The sequence below is a fragment of the Ailuropoda melanoleuca genome, chromosome 2 (assembly GCF_002007445.2).
Source record: "Ailuropoda melanoleuca isolate Jingjing chromosome 2, ASM200744v2, whole genome shotgun sequence".
NCBI lineage: Eukaryota > Metazoa > Chordata > Mammalia > Carnivora > Ursidae > Ailuropoda > Ailuropoda melanoleuca.
The window spans coordinates 43,493,421-43,514,255 of record NC_048219.1 but is presented as its reverse complement, the minus strand read 5'-3'; the positions used below and the strand labels follow the sequence as shown (position 1 = coordinate 43,514,255).

Below are 20,835 nucleotides of genomic sequence, written 5' to 3'. Positions count from 1 at the left end.
TTCCCTTAGCCTCAGTTTCTCATCTGCCAAATGGGGGTGACAATCATATTAACTTTCAGGGTTGCTCTAAAGAGTAAGTGAGATATTTTGCATTAAGTGCTTGGCACATGTTAGGCTCTCAATAATGAGAGCTTAAAGGGAAAAGAAATATGATTTTTTCCCAAACATAAGGGCAGAGGTTTTGCTTATAGTCTATCCATACCAGGGACACTTTAAAGTTCAATCCTCCATATACCCTCTTAGATAGCAATTACTTTGTTACCTTTTCAGACACCAATGATGTTTGGAGGATTAATTTTAATTGCCAACACAGTACAGTAACTTGTGTGAAACCCCAGAGGAGGCTGATCACACCCTTTAAATCTTCACCAGAAAGTGGCTATAGGAAAGTAGTAGCAAACCGGTGTCCCATTTCAGTCTTTAAAATTGGAGGCACAGAGGACAAAAAGTAAGTATCAGGCTCCAAGGACTTTATGCAACCAGTGTTTCTGTGCCAGTATCTGGGGCCAAATTACTGGAATGGGATATAAACTCTAGGGGAAGGGAGAAGTTAGTATTCCCTCTAGGCTAATAGTCGCCTGGTGAAATGTCGCTGTATTTGTGTCAGAAGGAGCAGAGGAATGCAGTGCTGTCTGGGCAGAGTGCAAACAGAAAATTCAGAGGAGAGCTGACACAATCACTCTACATAACTTAGAACATATTGTGGTTAATAGAAACCAATTCACTTTTCCCGCATTCCCATATTTAGGGACTAAAAATGCTGTTTTAAGGGGAAAAAGTGTAAAATTATTCTGAGCACTTATAAAAAAATCTTCAAATGTGTCTAATTTCTTGGGAAAAAAAGGCAATGCTTTTTGATGTGTAGGGGAGGAAAAATTTTTTCTCTACCCTTCTAGGTTCTTTTGGCTAGTCAACTAATTAAACTGACATTAGAAAAATTAACAGGAGAAAAACTTAAATTTAATCACATATATATGAGAGCCCCACAACAATATAAGACCCCCAGCCAGTCAGGCAACTAAGGCTTACATGTCATTCTGAACTAAGGAGAAGGGGATTGGTGTCTGAGACCTCAAAGGGGAGAAAGACAATTCATAGGAAAATAGGAAGAGCAAATGTGTGGTAAACAAATGTTTGCCATGCAAAGCAGAGATAATGGGAAACAGAAAGTTGGTCTTCAGGCCCTCCTTCACTTCCTTTNCTTCCTTCCCCCCCACACCTGCCCCATATTCCTTGTAGTTACGTGTGGTGATTGCTCTCTGCCTAGACCAGGCCCTCTAAATTCTTGTAGGTAGCTAAGAGGATGATAAAAAGCTCTTCCTGAGTCTTTTGGGCCTCGATTGACTTCAGCTCAAAGAATCCACATGCCAAAGTAGCACATTTTGGGGAGAACTTATTCTGAACCCCTTCAGATGATAACTCTAGGAGGGGAGCAAACACAAATACAGAAAGATATGTGCATATGATAGAAAGAAAGACAGAGAGAGAGAGAGATGGAGAAGAGGACTGGAGAACAAAGACAGAGTCTCAGAGAAAGAAAACAGAGAGGGACAGATTCCAAGAAAAACTGAGAGAAGACCCAGATACAGAGAAAACAAACATGAAGAAGTGATATTAAAATAGAGACGACTCACACTGAGAACAGATGAGACAAAAAGACTCTGAAAAAAAATACATATAAAATTTCAAGGCCCCAAGAAATAGCCAGAGGATCAGGGAAGGAAAAAGAGAGAAAGGAAGATAACACAGAGTAACATTCAATTTAGTCACTATTTACTGAGTGCCCACAGGGAACATGGCAACCTCCCCGAACTTAAGTGGAAATAAACTCAATTCTCTCCTGTTTTGAAGGGTGGGGAGGTTCAAGTCTGTGGAGCTGCCTTGGGGCAGAGGAGGTGTAAGTACATGCAAATCCTTACTGTGCTTTGCTTGCAGCTGGTTGGTCCAACAATTCTGTGCCTTCTGGGCTGACTTTCCTTTCCCCCAACTCCATGGAGGAAAAACAAATACTTAAGAAACAAAGATGAAGGCATTATATGTTCTTGGGTTGTGTTTTATATATATATATATATATATATATATTTGTAATATTAGGTCTAAATATGTTTTACTTAGCAGTAACACCATATTTCTTAGTTAAACATAAAAATCTAGAATCTAGATATTTAAAAAGAGAAATGTTAAAAATTCTTTTAAAAGACTGAATCAGGGGGCGCCTGGGTGGCACAGCGGTTAAGCGTCTGCCTTCGGCTCAGGGCGTGATCCTGGCGTTATGGGATCGAGCCCCACATCAGGCTCCTCTGCTGTGAGCCTGCTTCTTCCTCTCCCACTCCCCCTGCCTGTGTTCCCTCTCTCGCTGGCTGTCTCTATCTCTGTCGAATAAATAAATAAAATCTTTAAAAAAATAAAATAAAAAATAAAAGACTGAATCAGAGACCACTTTCATTAGACTTCCTCCCTACCATGTCGTGACATATATGATAATGTGCAGTATTTTTAAAACAAATCTCTCTTCATTTCAAAAATTTCAGCCTAGGAAGTATTTTTTAGGAATATCAGAATACACAGACATATAGCTGATCAAAATGTCTCCAAAAGACCTACAGGAGGGGAAATGTCTACCATTTGACTCATGGTATCCATAACATAAAGATAAACCAGAGGTTTATAAGAAATACTACTATTCTTGACAATAGGTTTCATAAAACAGACTTTTCAGGGAAAGACACAGTCATCAAAACTCATTAAATCTCATTAGCCAATCCACACCCTTTCAGACTAACCCATCTGATAAACCTAAGAAAAAAAAGGCATGTGGCAGAACAATTTATGGGAATATTAGCTTACCTTTATTTTTCCTGTAGTTTCCTACCTCAAAGATAGACCTTTGTTATTTTCTAGCCTCTGGGATTTTTGCAGGGTGGAAAACAAAAGATACTTAAAGTGAAGGACTCTTTGTGGTGTGAAGTGAGAGCTTGTTGAAGAAAATACACTACTTTTGCCCTGAGGATGAGAGTAGAGAGGAATTTTGAGAAACTCAGGAAGAAGGTAAAAGTCAGGGACCATACATTGTTCAGAAGCAAAAACAGCCTTTCAGGGAGGGGGCACACGATTGTGGGAATGTCTCTTTGATGTGCCATGAAAGTGGCACCCTGGGCACCAGAGTTCCAAACTTCTAAACTCCAGAGATCCTCTTTGAAACCTCAAATGTAAGATGGAGCAGGAGACTGGCCAGGTTGGAAGGATCAGATTACAGTCTGGAACAGTGAGAATCTCACTGGTACTCAGTAAGGAGACCAATGACTGCCTCTCAGATGATGTGGTAATACTACAACTAACTGTAGGACCATAGTACAGTTCCATGGTATGGTGAGTTCCAGTAGTGACTCGGATGGAATTTTCTACCACCCCGGCAAATCAAACTTAGAGAACAATTTTGGTTAATAAATAAATGAAGGGTGCCTGGGTGGCTCAGTCCATTGAGTGTCGGACTCTTGGCTTCCACTCTGGTCGAGGACTCAGGGTCCTGGGAATGGCCGCAGATCAGGCTCTGCAAGAGCCTCCTTGAGATTCATTCCCCCTGGCTTCCTCTCCCCCTTTGCTCTCCCCCAACTCATGCACTTTCTCATTCTCTCTAAAATAAATAAATAGGGGCACCTGGGTGGCTCAGTCAGTTAAGCATCTGCCTTGGGCTCAGGTCCTGATCCCAGGGTCCTGGGATCAAGCCCCACATCAGGCTCCCTGCTTCTCCCTCTCCGACTCCCCCTGTTTGTGTGATCTCTCATGCACTGTCTCTCCCTGTCAAATAAAAAATAAAATCTTTAAAAAATAATATAAATAAATAAAGATATTTTATATATATTTATATTTGTGGTCTGAATGTCATACCTGCCACCCAAACTTTGGTATCACAAAGAACTAGGTCTGAGTAACCCTTGGGCACTTTACGCATTTTCTCCAGTCTCAGTTTTTTCCATCCATAAAATAGAGATAAAAGTAGAACTTAATTCATAAATTACTATAAGTAATGAGGTTTACGTGTACATAGGTTCAGTGTCTGGAACATATTCAGTATTCAATAATGGTTGCTATTTTTATTCAGTTTGAAAAATGAGTCTACTAGAAGTGAGACACAAAACTTTCAGCCATTGCACAAACACGACCATTGCAAAGAGGGAAACACCATCAGTTACTCACAATGTTTACAAGATGAAAATAAGTTATTAATAGTTCTTCAAGAGAAATACCACTATCCCTTGCAGGAAAAACAATATGAACACAGGGCCAAGAAAAACACCAACCATTCCCCACAACTTTACCAACACGGGGCCACACCCATTCAGATCAGCGTGTCCAACAAACCTCAAACCCACGAGGAAGAACAATAGAAGCAATTCAAAACACTTAACATGGCAATAATTTTTAAAAAGTCAACCCTTCTCCTCCTCATTTTTCACCCTCCCTTCCTCTAACACAACCACATCTGAGACTAAAGATATTTATAATTCTCTGAGTGACTAACTGCAACAAACTTTGACAAGAAGGCTGTTGAACTTGATAAAAGTATCTTAATATGACAGATACACCTCAGTGGAATTTGGGAGGGGAGAACATATTTAATTTTTGGTAAACTAAAATAGCACCTTAAAAACTGAATGATTCCACACAGGGATTGAACAGTAGAACCAGTTTCAGGTCAGATAAGTCTCCAGCTACTGGGTAATCAAGTGTGCATTTACATCACAAATCTTAGCTTGACCTCAGGGTCTCCTCATTTTTGCTCTCCTCTACCCCACCCAGATCATTTGGAACTAATCACTAGTCTCACGTCTGTCACCTAATGGCCCCTGGTGGAAAACTCATGGCTTCACAGTTCAACAAGCATTTCTTGAGCCTGTGTAGTACAGGGGAGGATCAGGACCGGGGGCAGACACACAATTGGAAAGGCAGGTTGGGCAAGTGCACAGGGCCTTGTGCAATATGCTAAGAAGACTTGAATAGAGCTGTACCTTAGACCCACCTGATGAGGTTAGGGGAACACACTGTATGTCAGAGAGCATGGAGGCAGAGAAGGGAGTTAGAAACCCAATAAGGTATTCAGTGCAGAGAGGCTGAGGCAGAAATTAGAGCAACCACCTTTTGTCCTGCTGCCCTGGGGAAATACAGAAGTCCAGGCTTGAGTTCTGGTACCTTCACCAACAGCCTTGTCTCAGCCTGTGGGAACACCTCAAGCACTTTCAGTCTGATTGAGCTGCTAGTGCCCTCTAGTGGTAGCCCATGTAATGGCCACAAGATGTGAATCATCCGATTCCTCTCCCATTTCCCAAATACCCACCAGGAGCTGGCTTCTGTGATANGAGCTGGCTTCTGTGATAGCTGCTGGAGCCACATGTTTAAGACATTTGTTTTTCACTCAAGAAGCTCATAGTTTAGGATGTGTGACACAGAGATAAACACATCAGAACCATGGTGTGTGGTCAGTGTAAACAAAATTTGCAATCAGAAATATGCCTAAGACAGAGTTTGTACAGAAGAGGGATGATTAACTTTTGAATCTCGGGGGCTTTGATGGTGGCTTGATGTCTGGGCTGGCAGTGACAAAAGCCTCCTGGAAGATGTAACTGGGCTCTGAAAGAAGATTAATAGGACTTCACTGGGCAGTTAATAGGAGATGAGTTTTCCGGGACAAGAGATCAACATGAGTTATTTCGAGAACTGCAAATAGCTGTACTCTAGGAACAAGTGGGAATAGAATTAAACTGATTTTGTACTGGCCCTGTCTGAGGGATTCTAAAAGGTACCCAGTCTTCCCAAAGTGTTCCATTCAACACACATTTATTAAGCACCTTCTATGGGAAATGTGATTAAATATTATTCTAGTCCTCAAGATGCTTACAATGAAGCATTAAGACAGATGTTCAGACAGAAATGTGAGGGTTTATAGTTTCTATAAAATGCAAGTTATACACAAGTAGCAGGTTGAAACAAAGGACAAAAAACATTTACATTGAAAAGGGCAATCAAGGAAACCTTTCCAAGGTAGGGAACACTTGACTTGAATATGGAAAAACAAACATGCAGGAATTTGCCAGATGGCAGTCATGGGGAGGTTGTTTCTGTGATGTGTAATGCATTGGCTGGATGTCTTCCTGCCTCTCTGGTCACATTTACTTTACTTAACTGGCTCCCCTTCTTCTTCCCACCCCTGCTATGATCAGTCCCCCAAGGTTCTAAGCTCAGCCCTCAGATCTTTGCTTTGTTCCTTCTCAGTGACTTTATTCACACCCATGGCTTCCATGATGAACATCAAATATTTTATTTAATGGAGAATCCACATTATGGAGTATATCACTTTTTACACAGAAAGTCAGGCTATCCCTTATGACATATGCTGCAAATGGAATCCACCATCTTTAATATCTGAAATCCTCCTCTCCCTTGGTTAGTTGTTCCATCCACCCTTTAGTTGTCTGATTTTATAAGTCAAGAAACTTGAAAAGACCTTACTTTCCCCTTATCTCTCCCCAACATCCAGCGCCTCTCCAAGTTCTGCAGCATTCATAGATCCTTTTCTTTCTGTGTCCACTATCACTGCCTTAAATTAGTCCCATAATCTCTTGTCTGGCTGATTACAGTGGCCTCCTAATCTGTCTTTCTGCTTCTAGCTCACCCCCTCAGTCTATCTGCTTCACGGTATTTCTAATAAGCAAGTCTGATCTTGTATTTATGCTATCCACACCTCCTGCTTCTGTGTTCCCTACAGCCTTCAGAATCAGGTCTCAGCTCCTTAGGAGAGTAGAAAAACCTCTCCCACTAACATCTCTAGCCTCATTTATTGTCATCTGCTTCCAGGAATTTTCCAGAAATTCCAAATTTACTGTAGGTCCCCCAAACCATGTTATTTCATACTTTCTGATTTTGAAGAGGTGTCATGTAAAGTGCTCTCTCCATCATGTTTCCCACATGGTAAACTCCAATTTATCCTCCAAACTCCGTTCCATGTCCCTTTCCCCTATTGAGTCTTCCTTGACCCTCCCTTTCTAATAGATAACCACTTTATTCTCTGGGCTACTTCTGGACCATGTGTGTGCATATATTAGTATGTCATTTTGTGACAATCTGTTCACCTGTCTGTTCTTTCTGACTGGCATAGCCTTCAAACCCCTTAGATGCCTGTTAAACTCAAATCTCATCTCTTCTGTGAAACACCACAACAGGATCAATACAAATCTCTTAGGCTGAATTAATTCCTCCCCACTCTGATTGTCCATAACATTTTGTGATTTGCCTTTCAAATTGTACTTATTACATTATATTATCCTTGTTGGTAAATGTTTCTCTGTTCCCTAACAGACTGTGAGCTACTCGTTAACTCCGCATCCACAGGACCCAATAGTGTCTGATTCATATTAAAGCTTCCATACAGACAGGTTTAATGGCTACGTCATTCTACTTATTTCTCCACCTAGTCTGCATCACTATAACATCAAGTTCATGTTATCCAGTTTGGGTTAGCTTCCTGATGTACATTATTAACAAGTTTGAATCTCACAAATAAGATATAGATATAGATATATTTGATCACAAGTGTTCTTAGAAAAAGCAAGGAGTTGTAGTTTTAAAACCCATCTGTATCACTAAGAGATTATGTGGTTTGGGACAATCAGTTTACCTGCCTTGGACACTACTAAATTATCGTGCAATCCCCATCTTCTNGATATATTTGATCACAAGTGTTCTTAGAAAAAGCAAGGAGTTGTAGTTTTAAAACCCATCTGTATCACTAAGGGATTATGTGGTTTGGGACAATCAGTTTACCTGCCTTGGACACTACTAAATTATCGTGCAATCCCCATCTTCTCTCATTCTATAAACCAATGTCCTTTTCTGAATTCTTGCAAAATTAATGGTCTTGATCACACAATTGTGTATTTAATTAGCAGTTTTTATTGGCCTTCAACTTGACCTTGTTTCTCTGCTTTGCTTTTCCTTAAAAACACACAATCAAATTGAAGTTCTTTATGGTTTACTATGATGTCTTTAGAGGTCAGAGTCAGATGTAGGTTCAATTCTTAATATTGGCAACTTGAACATGGCTAAGCTTCAATTTCCTTTTGTGTGAAATGAGAATAATAATAGTATTGTTTGTTTCACAGGTTATAAGTAATCTGTATATCTTGACTCTCTGCAGTTGTAGTCTGCATAGGGATGCGAAAGTCTTAATAACACATACATGTTCACTGATGACTTAATCACTAGCTTCTATTTTCTCCCATTATGTACTGTGTTTTATCTGTTTCTTGATGATTGCCAGATATTGTGAACATCTGATAATATAATACTAATATAATGCCAAGTAATTATAGTGCCAAATACAATTGCAAATCTTGCAACATAGGCAAAGTTTCATGAAATTGATGAAAATAAACTCACATAATTTCTGAACACAATGTGAAGTCATTGACAAATAAACTGAAAAAGAGAAAGCTAATACAAATACAGCAGACTGGATTTCTTAAAGATACTGAATGGAATATAGGAATAAATAGATAAACCCCTCTAATATTTATCACAAAAATATTTTATCACAAAAATATCTAATATTTATGATCATGCTGCAAAAAGTTTTAAAAGGATATTATTTTATATCATTTGACTCATTTTTTTAATACTCAAAGTTAATTATTTGGTTTCTTCTTTGCTTCTTCTAAGAAGTAACTTATGGAGGCAATGAGCAAGAGGATGAAATTCAGCATGAGAACAGAGAATCTCACACAGCAGGTGTCAGAGGGAAGGCCAGGGACAATGAGGGGCTTCCAAGAATGCCTGGTCTCGGTTCTGCCTCAGGTCAACTTTGGTGGTGTTGCTTATCAGCACTGTGAGAGAGCAAAGAAGATGTGATTGATATATATATATATATATACATATACACACACACACACAATGGAATATTACTCATCCAGGAAAAGAATGAAATCTTGTCATTTGCAATGACATGGATAAAACTAGAGTGAATTATGCTACAGGAAATAAGTCAGAGAAAGACAAATGCCATATGATTCCACTCATACATGGAATTTAAGAAACAAAACAGATGAACATAGGGGAAAGGAAGGAAAAATAAAATAAGAGGAATATTGAGAGGGAGGCAAACCATAAGAGACATTGAATTCTAGGAAACAAACAGGGTTGCTGGAGGGGAGGGGGCGTCGTCCACTATCAAGCAAGATAGAAGAAACTGTATTTACATTTCACACTACATTCTTAGAGGGATCTTTATAACTTACTGTAATTATTTTAGAATACAAAATTTTAAGCTGAGACCTTATAATGTCTCAGTGAAGTTTCAAGACCAAAAGTCTCTCAGAAGGCGATGCATTTGTTCATTAACATTGTAAAGCTAAATGGCATCTTTGTAGGAAGTGCTGAATTGCCATCTAAATTAAATAACAACCATAAGACAAGTTTTGTGTTCTCTTTTATTTCACACATTCATATTAAGCTTAGCAAATGTAGAAAGCAATTTATAAATGCATGCACTAATCTATAAGTGGCCTCAAGAAAGAATGCTGTTCCCAGGGAAAATAAGACATTAGGATTATTCAAAAGCAAATGAATTCTCAATGTATTTTCATATTTTGACAATAACCCTCTACTGTGTCAGTCACTATGTTGTCACAGAGATATGACACATCACAAGAAAATGTCCCACGTTATCCTTCAACCTCGCATGAATCTCAAATCCACTAATTCTTTCTCCTTTTCATTGTCCAGCCCCCATATCCTTACTCCTCTCCTTGATTCACTAAAATTCTCTGGGGGGCACCTGGCTGGCTCAGTTGGTAGAGCATGTGACTCTTGATCTTGGGGTTGTGAGTTTGAGCCCCACGTTGGGTGCAGCGATGACTTAAAAATAAAATCTTAAAAAAATAAATAAAACTCTCTGGTCAATTATTATAATCACCTCTTTGCGTATGTTCTTGACTTTTCCCTGGCTGGTTTCATTTCATGCTTAACAGAAGTAGAGGGTTGCAGGTTACACAGGTGTAAGCATTTGTCAAAAATTATCAAATTGTACACTTAAGAGTTATGCTTCATTGCATGTAACTTTACCTTTAAAAACTTTAAACAAATACTGAACTTCAGTTAATAGGTTGGCTTTTTGCAATGATATGGGTTAGCAATATTAAAACTTGCTTAAACAAATGAGTAAATATATCAAAAGCAATGCTAGTAGTATTTTAAGGGGAAGTTACAAATATGGAAAAAAGAAACACTGGTATTGAATTGAAATGGAAAACATCAATATAAACTCATGATTTTTAATATTTACCTATCTAGCTAAAATAATTTAGAAGTGATTATAGATATAGCCATATATGTGTGTACATGTACATATACTAGATATGTTCACTGAGATTTTCTAAAAGTTATGACAGCACTGAGCATACCTAGTACCTAGATCTTGATTTCTATTTATCAAGGAACCTAGACTTCTTAAAGAAAAAATTAATTCCAGGACTGTGTCATAGAGAAAAATATAGCTATAAAGAATATTATTGGGAAAATTGATAAAATTTGAATATAGGCTATAAATTTGATAACAGCATTTATCAATATCAATTTTCTTGATTTTTCTAATAGTACTGGAGTTATGTGACAGGATGCCTTTGTTTTTATTTTTTTAAAGATTTATTTATTTAATTTGAGAGAGTGAGAGAGAGCACCCATGCCAGTGTGGGGAGGGGCAGAGGGAGAGAATCTTTAGACTCCCCACTGAGCTTGAAGCAAGATGCAGGGCTTGATCCCACAACCCAGGAGATCATGACCTGAGTGGAAACCAAGAGTCAGACACTCAACTGACTGAGCCACCCAGGCGCCAGCCCCTCTTTTTTCAAAGATTGATTTATTTTGACAGAGAGCAAGAGAAAGAGAATGCCTTTGATTTTAGAAAATATTCACAGAACTCTTTAGTGGTAAAGGGTCACAAATGTCTCCAGTTTACTGTCAAATAGTTCAGAAAAAACAACTATCTTTCTATCTATCATCTATCATCTATCTATCTATCATCTATCTATCTATCATTTATCATCTATCTACATTTCAAGAGAATGCAAATGACAAAAGCAATTGGGAGAGAAGTGTAAACAATTGGCTAATGTAAATAAAAGTATTCCTTGTACTTTTCACTTTACTGTAAATTTGAAATTATATCAAAAGGTTAAAGAATACCTTCAATGGCTTCTTGTGTCAGTCAGTTTAAGACTCAGTTTCAAAAATGGCCAAAATGTGTCCACATTGTCTTGTGTACCCTCATCACCTCTCTGATACCATCTCTTCCATTGCTTTCTCTTTCAACGCTTTATCCTTGGCTGTCCTTGTTACATGCCTCATCCCCTTTGAATCTGCACAAAATCTCACCTTCTCAATTGGACAATCCTAATTTTCATTACATCCTGCCCATTCCACACCCAACCTCCACACTCTTGGTCTCCTTCACCCTGGTTTCCTTTTTCTTTTCCATGGTACGTGTTGCTTTCTAACATCTATAGGACTTATATGTCTTATTTCTGTCTTGTCTAGAATGCAAGTTCCACAGACAGGAGTTTCGTCTGCTGCCTTTCCTGATTTATCCTAAGACCTGGGACAGTACAAGGCATTCTATGAATATTTGTTGAATGGAATAATGATTGCTATCAGATTGTCAGATTACCTTGGGAAACATATATACTCTTTTGAATATTAATCTTTAAGGATATTTTTTCTTTAGAGTTCCTGGCTCACTGTTATATGTCTATTAGGTATTAATATTTGTGTTTATGTTAAAGTAATGTAGTTTCACCTGTTTTTGAAGTATATATATATAACTTAATTGGAATAATTTAAGAAGTTTAGAGATAGTGCTTGGGAAGGTCACCTGAGTCTCACAAGGAGACACTACGCTGCTCTGGGTCCCTCTTTTCATCATCTACTTCTCAGCTTTGAAGGGCTGGAAATGAGGGACTGGCTCACACTAACCGAAACTCATGAGATCTGGTGAGAATGCTAATTTAAAGAATGATACAGAAAAATAGAGTTGCCACAGGTATCAGATGTTTGAACCTTTTTCTCAGCTTATTTTCCTTAAGAACTTGACAGGAAGTCCAATAGATAAGTGCAAAGTTACTTCTTTTTGTGGAACAGAACAAAAGGAATGAGTTCATCAAATTATCTTAGCCCAGTGCATACATTTTTCTGTCTAAGGATAGAGTGTCTAAGAATACAGTATTGGGAAATCCACTCCTCTGTTCAGGGCATTTTCTCACTAAATGATGTTGAAATGCAAAGTATTAAAATTGGGTTTGGAGCACACCCGCCCCCCCACCCCCGCTGAGGTTTCCCATTAATAACCAGTTCGCACATTTCTTCCTTTGGTTATTTTAGTACGTATCTAGGCCACAGTCAAGCCCTGTCGCTACTGTTTTCCAAAGGAAATCACGTTGTTCTTTGAAGGTGACTTGTCAGGTAGCTGATCTTAGTCACTACATGCAGAATTTATTAGTTTAGCTTTTAGAGTTGGTGTGAGGTGGTTCCTCCACCGTAAGTCATGCCTCTTATTGTCTTAAATTAGATGACAAAGAAATGTTTACTAAAAGGTGGTTAATGCTTAATCAAATTTAAAAATGCCTGGACAGAGTTAAACTTCATGAAGTTCTAAAATCTCACCAGATGTCTGGCTCTGGACCACAATGGAATAGATGCCCTTCTCCCTATGCCTTTCCCTAAGTGCAGGCAAAAGTCCTGAATGTGATACATAAAACAATCATAAGAAGACCGTGGGGTAAAGAGGGGAAGGCTGACCAACTGTGGATCTGGGAACTCAAGAAAGATCATGATAGGGGGCGCCTGGGTGGCATAGCGGTTAGGCGTCTGCCTTCGGCTCAGGGCGTGATCCTGGCGTTATGGGATCGAGCCCCACNTTATGGGATCGAGCCCCACATCAGGCTCTTCCTCTATGAGCCTGCTTCTTCCTCTCCCACTCCCCCTGCTTGTGTTCCCTCTCTCGCTGGCTGTCTCTATCTCTGTCGAATAAAGAAATTAAAAAGTCTTAAAAAAAAAAAAAAAAAAAAAGAAAGATCATGATGGCCAGTTCCCTGGGTTGCCTTTTGACTTCTATATCCTGGACTGGGTGCTGGGGGAGCCATACCTGAAAAAAACCAATGGAAACTGACAAATAAGAGCCCTCATAAAATCCAGTTCTGGGGCACCTGGGTGGCTCAGTCGTTAAGCGTCTGCCTTCAGCCCAGGGCGTGATCCCAGGATCCTGGGATCGAGCCCCGCATCAGGCTCCCTGCTCCGCTGGGAGCCTGCTTCTTCCTCTCCCACTCCCCCTGCTTGTGTTCCCTCTCTTGCTCTCTGTCTCTCTCTCTCTCTGTCAAATAAATAAATAAATAACCTTAAAAAAAATCCAGTTCTTCTAGCAAAGGACAAGGAAAGGGGTGGTTTAGCTAGATGAAGTTTTTAGATAATAACTGCCCTACCTCAGAAGTGCACTGTGGAACAAAATGCAGCTGTAGTCCCATCACTGTCAGCAAGAGCTAAGTGGGGGTCCTAGACTTCTACCCTTGCCAGGCTGTAATAACGCACTGTCAGTGTGGTGAAAGAGAAGCCAAATTGGGAGATGGGACTCTCACCCTCATCCAGCAGTAGCAAGCCTCTCTGACAGTGTCAGTGGAAGTCTTCTGGGAGCCTGGACTCCCATCCCCCCCGGCAGTAACGAGGCACCCTCCCTTCTCCACAGAAGTGATACTAGAGGAGGCGAGTTGGGGAACTGTCACTACCAGCCAGCAGGAAAACAGTTTCTTTCTTGCAGTGTCAGTGGGAAGTATACCTTCCCGAGGTGGACCTCAATGTACGTAGAGGAAGTATTTAAGACAATTATAAGTTAAAAAAAAGTAAAGAAACTTAAAGGGAGGTAAGATTTCTACATTTGATAATGGAAGATGGAAGAGTATAACTTGGCATTTTGAAACTGGTAAATAAAAGGGGAAAAAAAAAAGAAAAGAAAAAGTGTTCTACATTTGATTCTGACACTAGTAGACCTTTGTGGTAATGGAAGAATTCTGTATCCTGATTACAGTGCTGGCTACAGGAATCTATACAAATGATAAAATGACACAGAACTATATGCAACATTGTACCAATATACATTCCCTGCTTTTGACATTGTACTATAATTAATGCATGATGTAACCAGTGGGACAAAGTAGATGAGGGTACCCAAGGACTTTACATTATAGCAACTTTTTGTAAATCTATAATTATTTCAAAATACAGAGTAAATCATAAACTTTTTAAAAGATCTTTATAGGTCATACTCAGAAACTTCTCCTAACCATGCAAAAATATAAAGAGCAAACAATAAAGAATTGGTATAAAATTATAGGGCAGACTTCCCCAGTAATTGGTGGTGGGGGAGGTTGATAGTCATTACAACCTATTTGATTCAGGGAATGCAATTTTGTTTTGATATTGATGTTATTATCAATTTCTGCTTTTTTCTTTTCAAATTTGAGTATAGTAGACACACAATATTATATTAGTTTCAGGTGTACAATTTAGTGATTGGACAAGTTTATACGTTATCCTATGTTAACCACAAGTGTAGCTGCCATCTGTCCCATTATCTTTAATATAATATCATTCAATTTGTTCTTTTTATGTAGTCAGTGGTAACACTGTGTAAAAGCTCATGAGTCATCTTGCCTGAATCATTAATATAACTGACAAGTTTTTAGCATCTCCTCAAGAAAAGATCATTTATCATCTTTAGCTATCAGGACACAGCAGTAGATACCTTGGAACACTGCAAGCATTTTTGTTTGTATTTTCTCTTTCAAGAAAGTGAAAAAGATAGCATAGGAGTTTCAGGATTTATTAATGGCATGAGTAGATAATGGCATCAAATCATGATAGCCAAATGCATCCAGACCTTACTACCCATTTGTGTTTCTTTTTTAATCTACAGGGAAAAATCCTTTCTGCCCTTCCAACCTAGAGCAAACATTTTCGGTTTCTTCAAAGCCCAAACCACCTTTCTGGGAAATGACCGCATCATCTTCATACAGTCCTGTTTGAACTATGGGATCTTCTCTAATGGTCACAATTGATTAGTATAGGATTTCCTTTCTTATAATCATTTGGAATTGGGACCCATGGACTCAAACTGAATAAACTTAAGGTCCAATGTTGTCAAGTTTCTATAGTCATTACTTCTTCTGAATATGAAATGTTCCAAGCATACAAAAACACCCAATTGCTCCCTGTCCTAAATGAACAAATGTTAATGCACTGCCATACGTATTTCAAATTTATTTTTTTCTGAAAAAAAGTCATGAACATTTACCAAATTTTTGTCACATTCATTCAATCTATTTTTTATTTGTTTTAATTGTGGTAAAAACACATAACATAATATTTACCATCTTAACCGTTTTTTAAAAGATTTTATTTTCAAGTAATCTCTACACCCAACGTGGGGCTTGAACTCACAACCCCAAGATCAAGAGTCAGATGCTCCACCGACCAAGCCAGTCAGGTGCCCCCCCCTTCTTAACCATTTTCAGGTGTGTAATTCATTAGTGCCAACTATAATCATATTGTTTTGGAATGGATCTCTAGAATTTTCTCATCTTGCAAAACTGAAACTCTATGTCCTTTGAACAACTTCTCATTCCTCCATTTCCCCAGTAACTACAATTCAACTTTCTGTTATTATGAATTTGACTGTTATAGATATCTCAGAAAAGTGGAACCATATAGTAATTGTCTTTTTATGACTGGTTTATTTCACTTAGCATAATGTCTTCAAGGTTCATCCATGTTGTAGTATGTGACAGGATTTCGTTCTTTTTTCACACTACATAATATTACAACATATGCATTTTCCACAGTTTCTTTATACATTCATTCTTTGATAGACATTTGGGTTCCTTCCACTTCTTGGTTATTGTGAATACTGACTGCTTCAATGAACACAGGTGTGCAAGTATGTCTTTGAGATTCTGTTTTCAATTCTTTTGGATACATATGCAGAAGTGGGACTACTGTATCATATGGTAATTGTATTTTTAATGTTTTGAGGAACCTCTATACTGTTGTTCCACAATGGCTGCACCATTTTACATTCCCATCAACAGTGTACAAGGCTTCTGATATCTTCATATTCTTACCAATACCAGTTATTTTCTGTTTTTATGATATTGGCCATCTTAATGGGTGTGAGGTGATCTTGCTTTGGGATTTCAATTTTCATTTCTCTAATGATTTCTTTAGATAAGCATTTTTTCATATGCTTGTTGGTCATTTGTATATTTATTTTGGAGAAATGTCCATTCAAGTTTTTTGCCCATTTTTAAATAGGGCTGTTTGTTGTTGTTGTTGTTGCTGTTGAGATGTAGGAGTCCTTTATGTAGTCTAAATATAACTCCAGATATATAATTTACAAATATTTTCTCCTATCTGAAGGTTGCATTTCACTCTGTTGACTATTTTCTTTGATGTACAGAAGTATTGGAATCTGATATGGTCTCATTTGTCTATTTTTGCTTCTGTACTTTTGGTGTCATACCAAAAAACCATTGCCAAATTCAATGTCATGAAGATTTTCCCCTGTTTTTTTTCTAGCAGTTTTATGGTTTTATGTCTTACATTTAGGTCTTTAATCTATTCTGACTTAATTTTTGGTGTATGGTCTGAGGTAAGGATCCATGTTCATTCTTTTGCATGTGAATATCCAGTTTTCCAAATTCCATTTGTTGAAGAGACTATTCTTTTCTCCATTGTGTAGTCTTGGCACTTTTGTTGCAGATCATTTGACCNGTTTCACTCTGTTGACTATTTTCTTTGATGTACAGAAGTATTGGAATCTGATATGGTCTCACTTGTCTATTTTTGCTTCTGTACTTTTGGTGTCATACCAAAAAACCATTGCCAAATTCAATGTCATGAAGATTTTCCCCTGTTTTTTTTCTAGCAGTTTTATGGTTTTATGTCTTACATTTAGGTCTTTAATCTATTCTGACTTAATTTTTGGTGTATGGTCTGAGGTAAGGATCCATGTTCATTCTTTTGCATGTGAATATCCAGTTTTCCAAATTCCATTTGTTGAAGAGACTATTCTTTTCTCCATTGTGTAGTCTTGGCACTTTTGTTGCAGATCATTTGACCAAATGCAAACGGGTTTATTTCTGGGCTCTCTGTTCTATGCCATTGGTCTATATAGCTGTTTTTATGCCAGTACCACATTGTTTTAATTAATGTAGCTTTGTATAACAACCAATTTTTTAAATACTGTTTCCATTTTTCCTTCTTTATATATTTTACAGCAACTATCAGGAAGCATAATTTTACCCCTATATGATTCAATATAAATCTCTACAAATTGTGGGCATTTTCCTTTTAAAAGTATCAGTATCACATAATAAAATTGGCAATATTTCTTTGTTATCATCTCATACCTAGTCCAAAATCAAATTATGAATGGTCTGGAAAATGTGTTCATTGATTTGTTTGAATCAGAATCCAAACGAGGTCCCTACTTTCAGTTGATTACATTATAATCTCTTTTGATTCAAAGAATCCTTCTCTTCCTCCTTTTCCCCTCAGACATTAAATATTGAAACTGGCTTTGTTGTCCTATAGAATGCCTTACATTCTGGATTTCTCTGTTTACTTCCTTGTTCCTGTCATTTAACTTACAAATGGAAGTTAACCCGTGGCTTAATTGTATGGTCATTTAGCTATAAATTGAAATTAGCTCAGACCTTTAATTTTTTTTTTCTATACAGTGCAGTTTTCTTGATTCACTTGCAAACTGGAGACTCTGGGGACTTTTCCTAGTTTCACCGGTCCTTCTCAGATATGTCTTCCCATGTCTCCACCCAGAATATGTAGGGTCTTCTTCTGTTAGAGGTGGATATTTGCTGGCAAATGTTAAAACGCTGGTTTGTGGAGTACACAGGTTGTCCCCATTCATCTCTCACTATTCCTACCACCCAGCGTTGATCATGTTCTTACTCTGCTGCTGGAGGTGACTTATCATTTGTGTTCATAATCTGAAGTTTATGGAAATATCTTTTTCTAGTTTGGTTTAGATGTTGTTAATGGATTTTTCATTTGCTATCCTAATTTGTTTGTTTATTTTTCAGGAGGAATTTTTTGGAGATTAAAAATCACCTTGCTGGCAACATCACATCACTGGAAGTTCCTCCACTTTCTTTTTGTTAAGGAGAGAAAATATCACAGAAAAACGGCACCTCCTAACCCATTCTCTCACTTTCTCCCCTATGACCACCCCCCTAAAGTTAACCCTACCCAGAAGTTGGTATGTCCTGTTCCCATGCATGTTTTTGTACTTTTACTACATTTTATGCATCCATTAAACTTGTATACTATTGTTTTATGAGTTTAGAATATTAACATACATGTTTTCATATTATATGAATGATTCACTACTTGGTTTTCTTCACTCAAAATTATATTTATTGAGATTTATCCATATTGAAACATGAAACTCTAGATCATTAATTTTAACTGTTGTAGAATATTCCATAGTTTTAAGAAAGCATAATTCGTTAGTCCCCTGACAAGAGAAAAGTATTTTACTTCACTAAAATAAGCAGCACTGAAAAAAAAAGAACAAAAAAAGAACAAATCACAGTGTACAAGTTGGCTTGTGCACAGCAGCATGAGTTCCTCTGATGCCTAGGACTGGAAGTGCCAGGCCAGAGGGCGTATGCATCTTCTTAGATTCACATGTGTAAGAGTTTCCTCCCCGTGTATCTACATAGACATTTGTGATGTTTTAGCTTTTTACATCCTTGTAGGTGTGAAATGGTATCTCATTGTTAATTTATGTTACATTTTCCTAATTGAAATGTGAGGTTGAGTATCTTTCTATTGATGATTTGGTTTTCTTCTGTGTCTGGTCTGTTTATAAAATTGACAATTTCTTCTGGGTTATATATCAATTTATTAATGATTTGCAAGGGTCTTAAAAATATCCTCTGANATTTCACTCTGTTGACTATTTTCTTTGATGTACAGAAGTATTGGAATCTGATATGGTCTCATTTGTCTATTTTTGCTTCTGTACTTTTGGTGTCATACCAAAAAACCATTGCCAAATTCAATGTCATGAAGATTNGATAAAAATCCTTTTCTGGTGTTTATTAAATACAATGGGCTCTTTCAACATCTTCTGTAAATCTTTCTCTCTCTTGTTCTTTCTATTTCTACCTCTAACTCTACCACTGTCTCTAGCTCAATAACCTTCTCTTCCTATAGCCCAGACTTCGTCCATGAAGACATCTTGGGAAACAGGCATCATACCAATCTTTTCATTTTTCCAAATCTTTCTCAAACCCATGACCACCACTTTTATCTCTTCCTGGAACATCCTTTCTTTCTGAAGCATTGACACTCATGTAAAGAGTTCTGCCTTTATGGGCAACCTATTTGTCAGTTATAATCATAATCTGTACATTTAAGTTCAGCTGTTTCTAGCATGTCTCTTACCCTTTACCTTACTTGGGACCTTTCCTATTCCCTGTCTTTACCAGGATTTTGCAAGTCATTATTCAAATGTTAGGTGTACAGTGGGTGTGGATACGGATGGTAGGAAAAGGAAAAATAAATTCAAATTCTTTTATAAACATAAACCACGCATTGATATGAGAATTTGATGTTATAGCAAAATAAAAGTTGATATGATAATGTCAATATATCTAATGGGTACACGTCAAAATGAGTTTAGGAAAAAAAGGGAAAGTTTCTAGAACATACCAGATTATATTATCACATTGTCACCACACACAAAATTGGTGTTAATGAATAAATTCCTCTGGAAGATTATACAAGTTTGTGAGTCTAAAACAATGCTATTTTGAGTATTGACATCTAGTTAATGTAAGTTCTTAAAGTGAAATATATGGACTAAAAGTTTCCTCATTATGTTTCGCTCTTCTATCTTTCTCTGTGGCTTTTCTCTTAGCACAGACTAGAGAAATAAAGGCACATGTAAATGTTTAGAGTTATTTATTTGGATTCCAATTTAAACTTTCCATTATTTTTAATTTCATTTTTAAACATAGGCATCTGTTTGGTTTCATAAGAAAAGCCCCCAGTTTTGCTGTCTTCTTACTGAAGTTCTTGAAATGGAAGTAATATTTCAACATCTGATAATAGTAGACAAAAGAGAATGATAACATCCAAGTGTAAGTAGGTATTTCATCACCTAGAATAATTATTTTTAACGGGAAAATGAATTAGACAAAGAATAATAAGGGTTTTAATTATAATAATTATAGCTGGAAGAAATAGCTGGCCTGGGATAATATATCGAGTCCAAGTTTGTATCCAATATATTTTTTTAATCTAAAACAGAATTATAACCTAAAAATACTATTTAGGTTCTAACTGATGAGTCAGATTTAGAGACAAAAATAGGAGTGATTTCATATAAAAAATGACAAACATTCCTCAGGGTTCCAGGCCTCCCAGTTATTTTAATAGAACAAATTATCTTGGAGGAAGGCTCATACACACCTGCATGTTGGGGGAGTTTGCTTATCAGTGCTCTTAGATTAGGGTTTTGTGCAATGCACAATACAAAGGTTAATAATTTTATTTGAAAAAAATCATTATTATTATTTTGCACCTTAAGCCTATATCACACTCAAAAGAAGTTAATAATCTTGATGGTTTTGTACCTCAACTGCCTCAAAGTTTTGTGTGTGTTTTAATGATAAAATTAATTATCTTGATGGTTTTGCACCTCATCTGCCTCAAAGTTTC

The 20,835-nt window shown here is 37.4% G+C and overlaps 1 protein-coding gene across 4 annotated transcripts in view; it reads left to right on the top strand.

Annotated features, from left to right (window-relative positions):
- PTGER3 (prostaglandin E receptor 3) overlaps positions 1–19,038 on the top strand; it is a 176,024-nt gene extending 156,986 nt beyond the window's left edge. For all 4 annotated transcript variants that reach the window (XR_004623270.1, XM_034653694.1, XM_034653696.1 and 1 more), the window contains one exon: positions 18,189–19,038. Coding sequence is in view for 3 of the 4 variants with exons in the window: in XM_034653694.1 (XP_034509585.1) it covers positions 18,189–18,267 (79 nt within the window). In the remaining variant the exon portion in view is untranslated. The remainder of the gene's footprint in view (positions 1–18,188) is intronic.
- Positions 19,039–20,835: the final 1,797 nt, after the last annotated feature.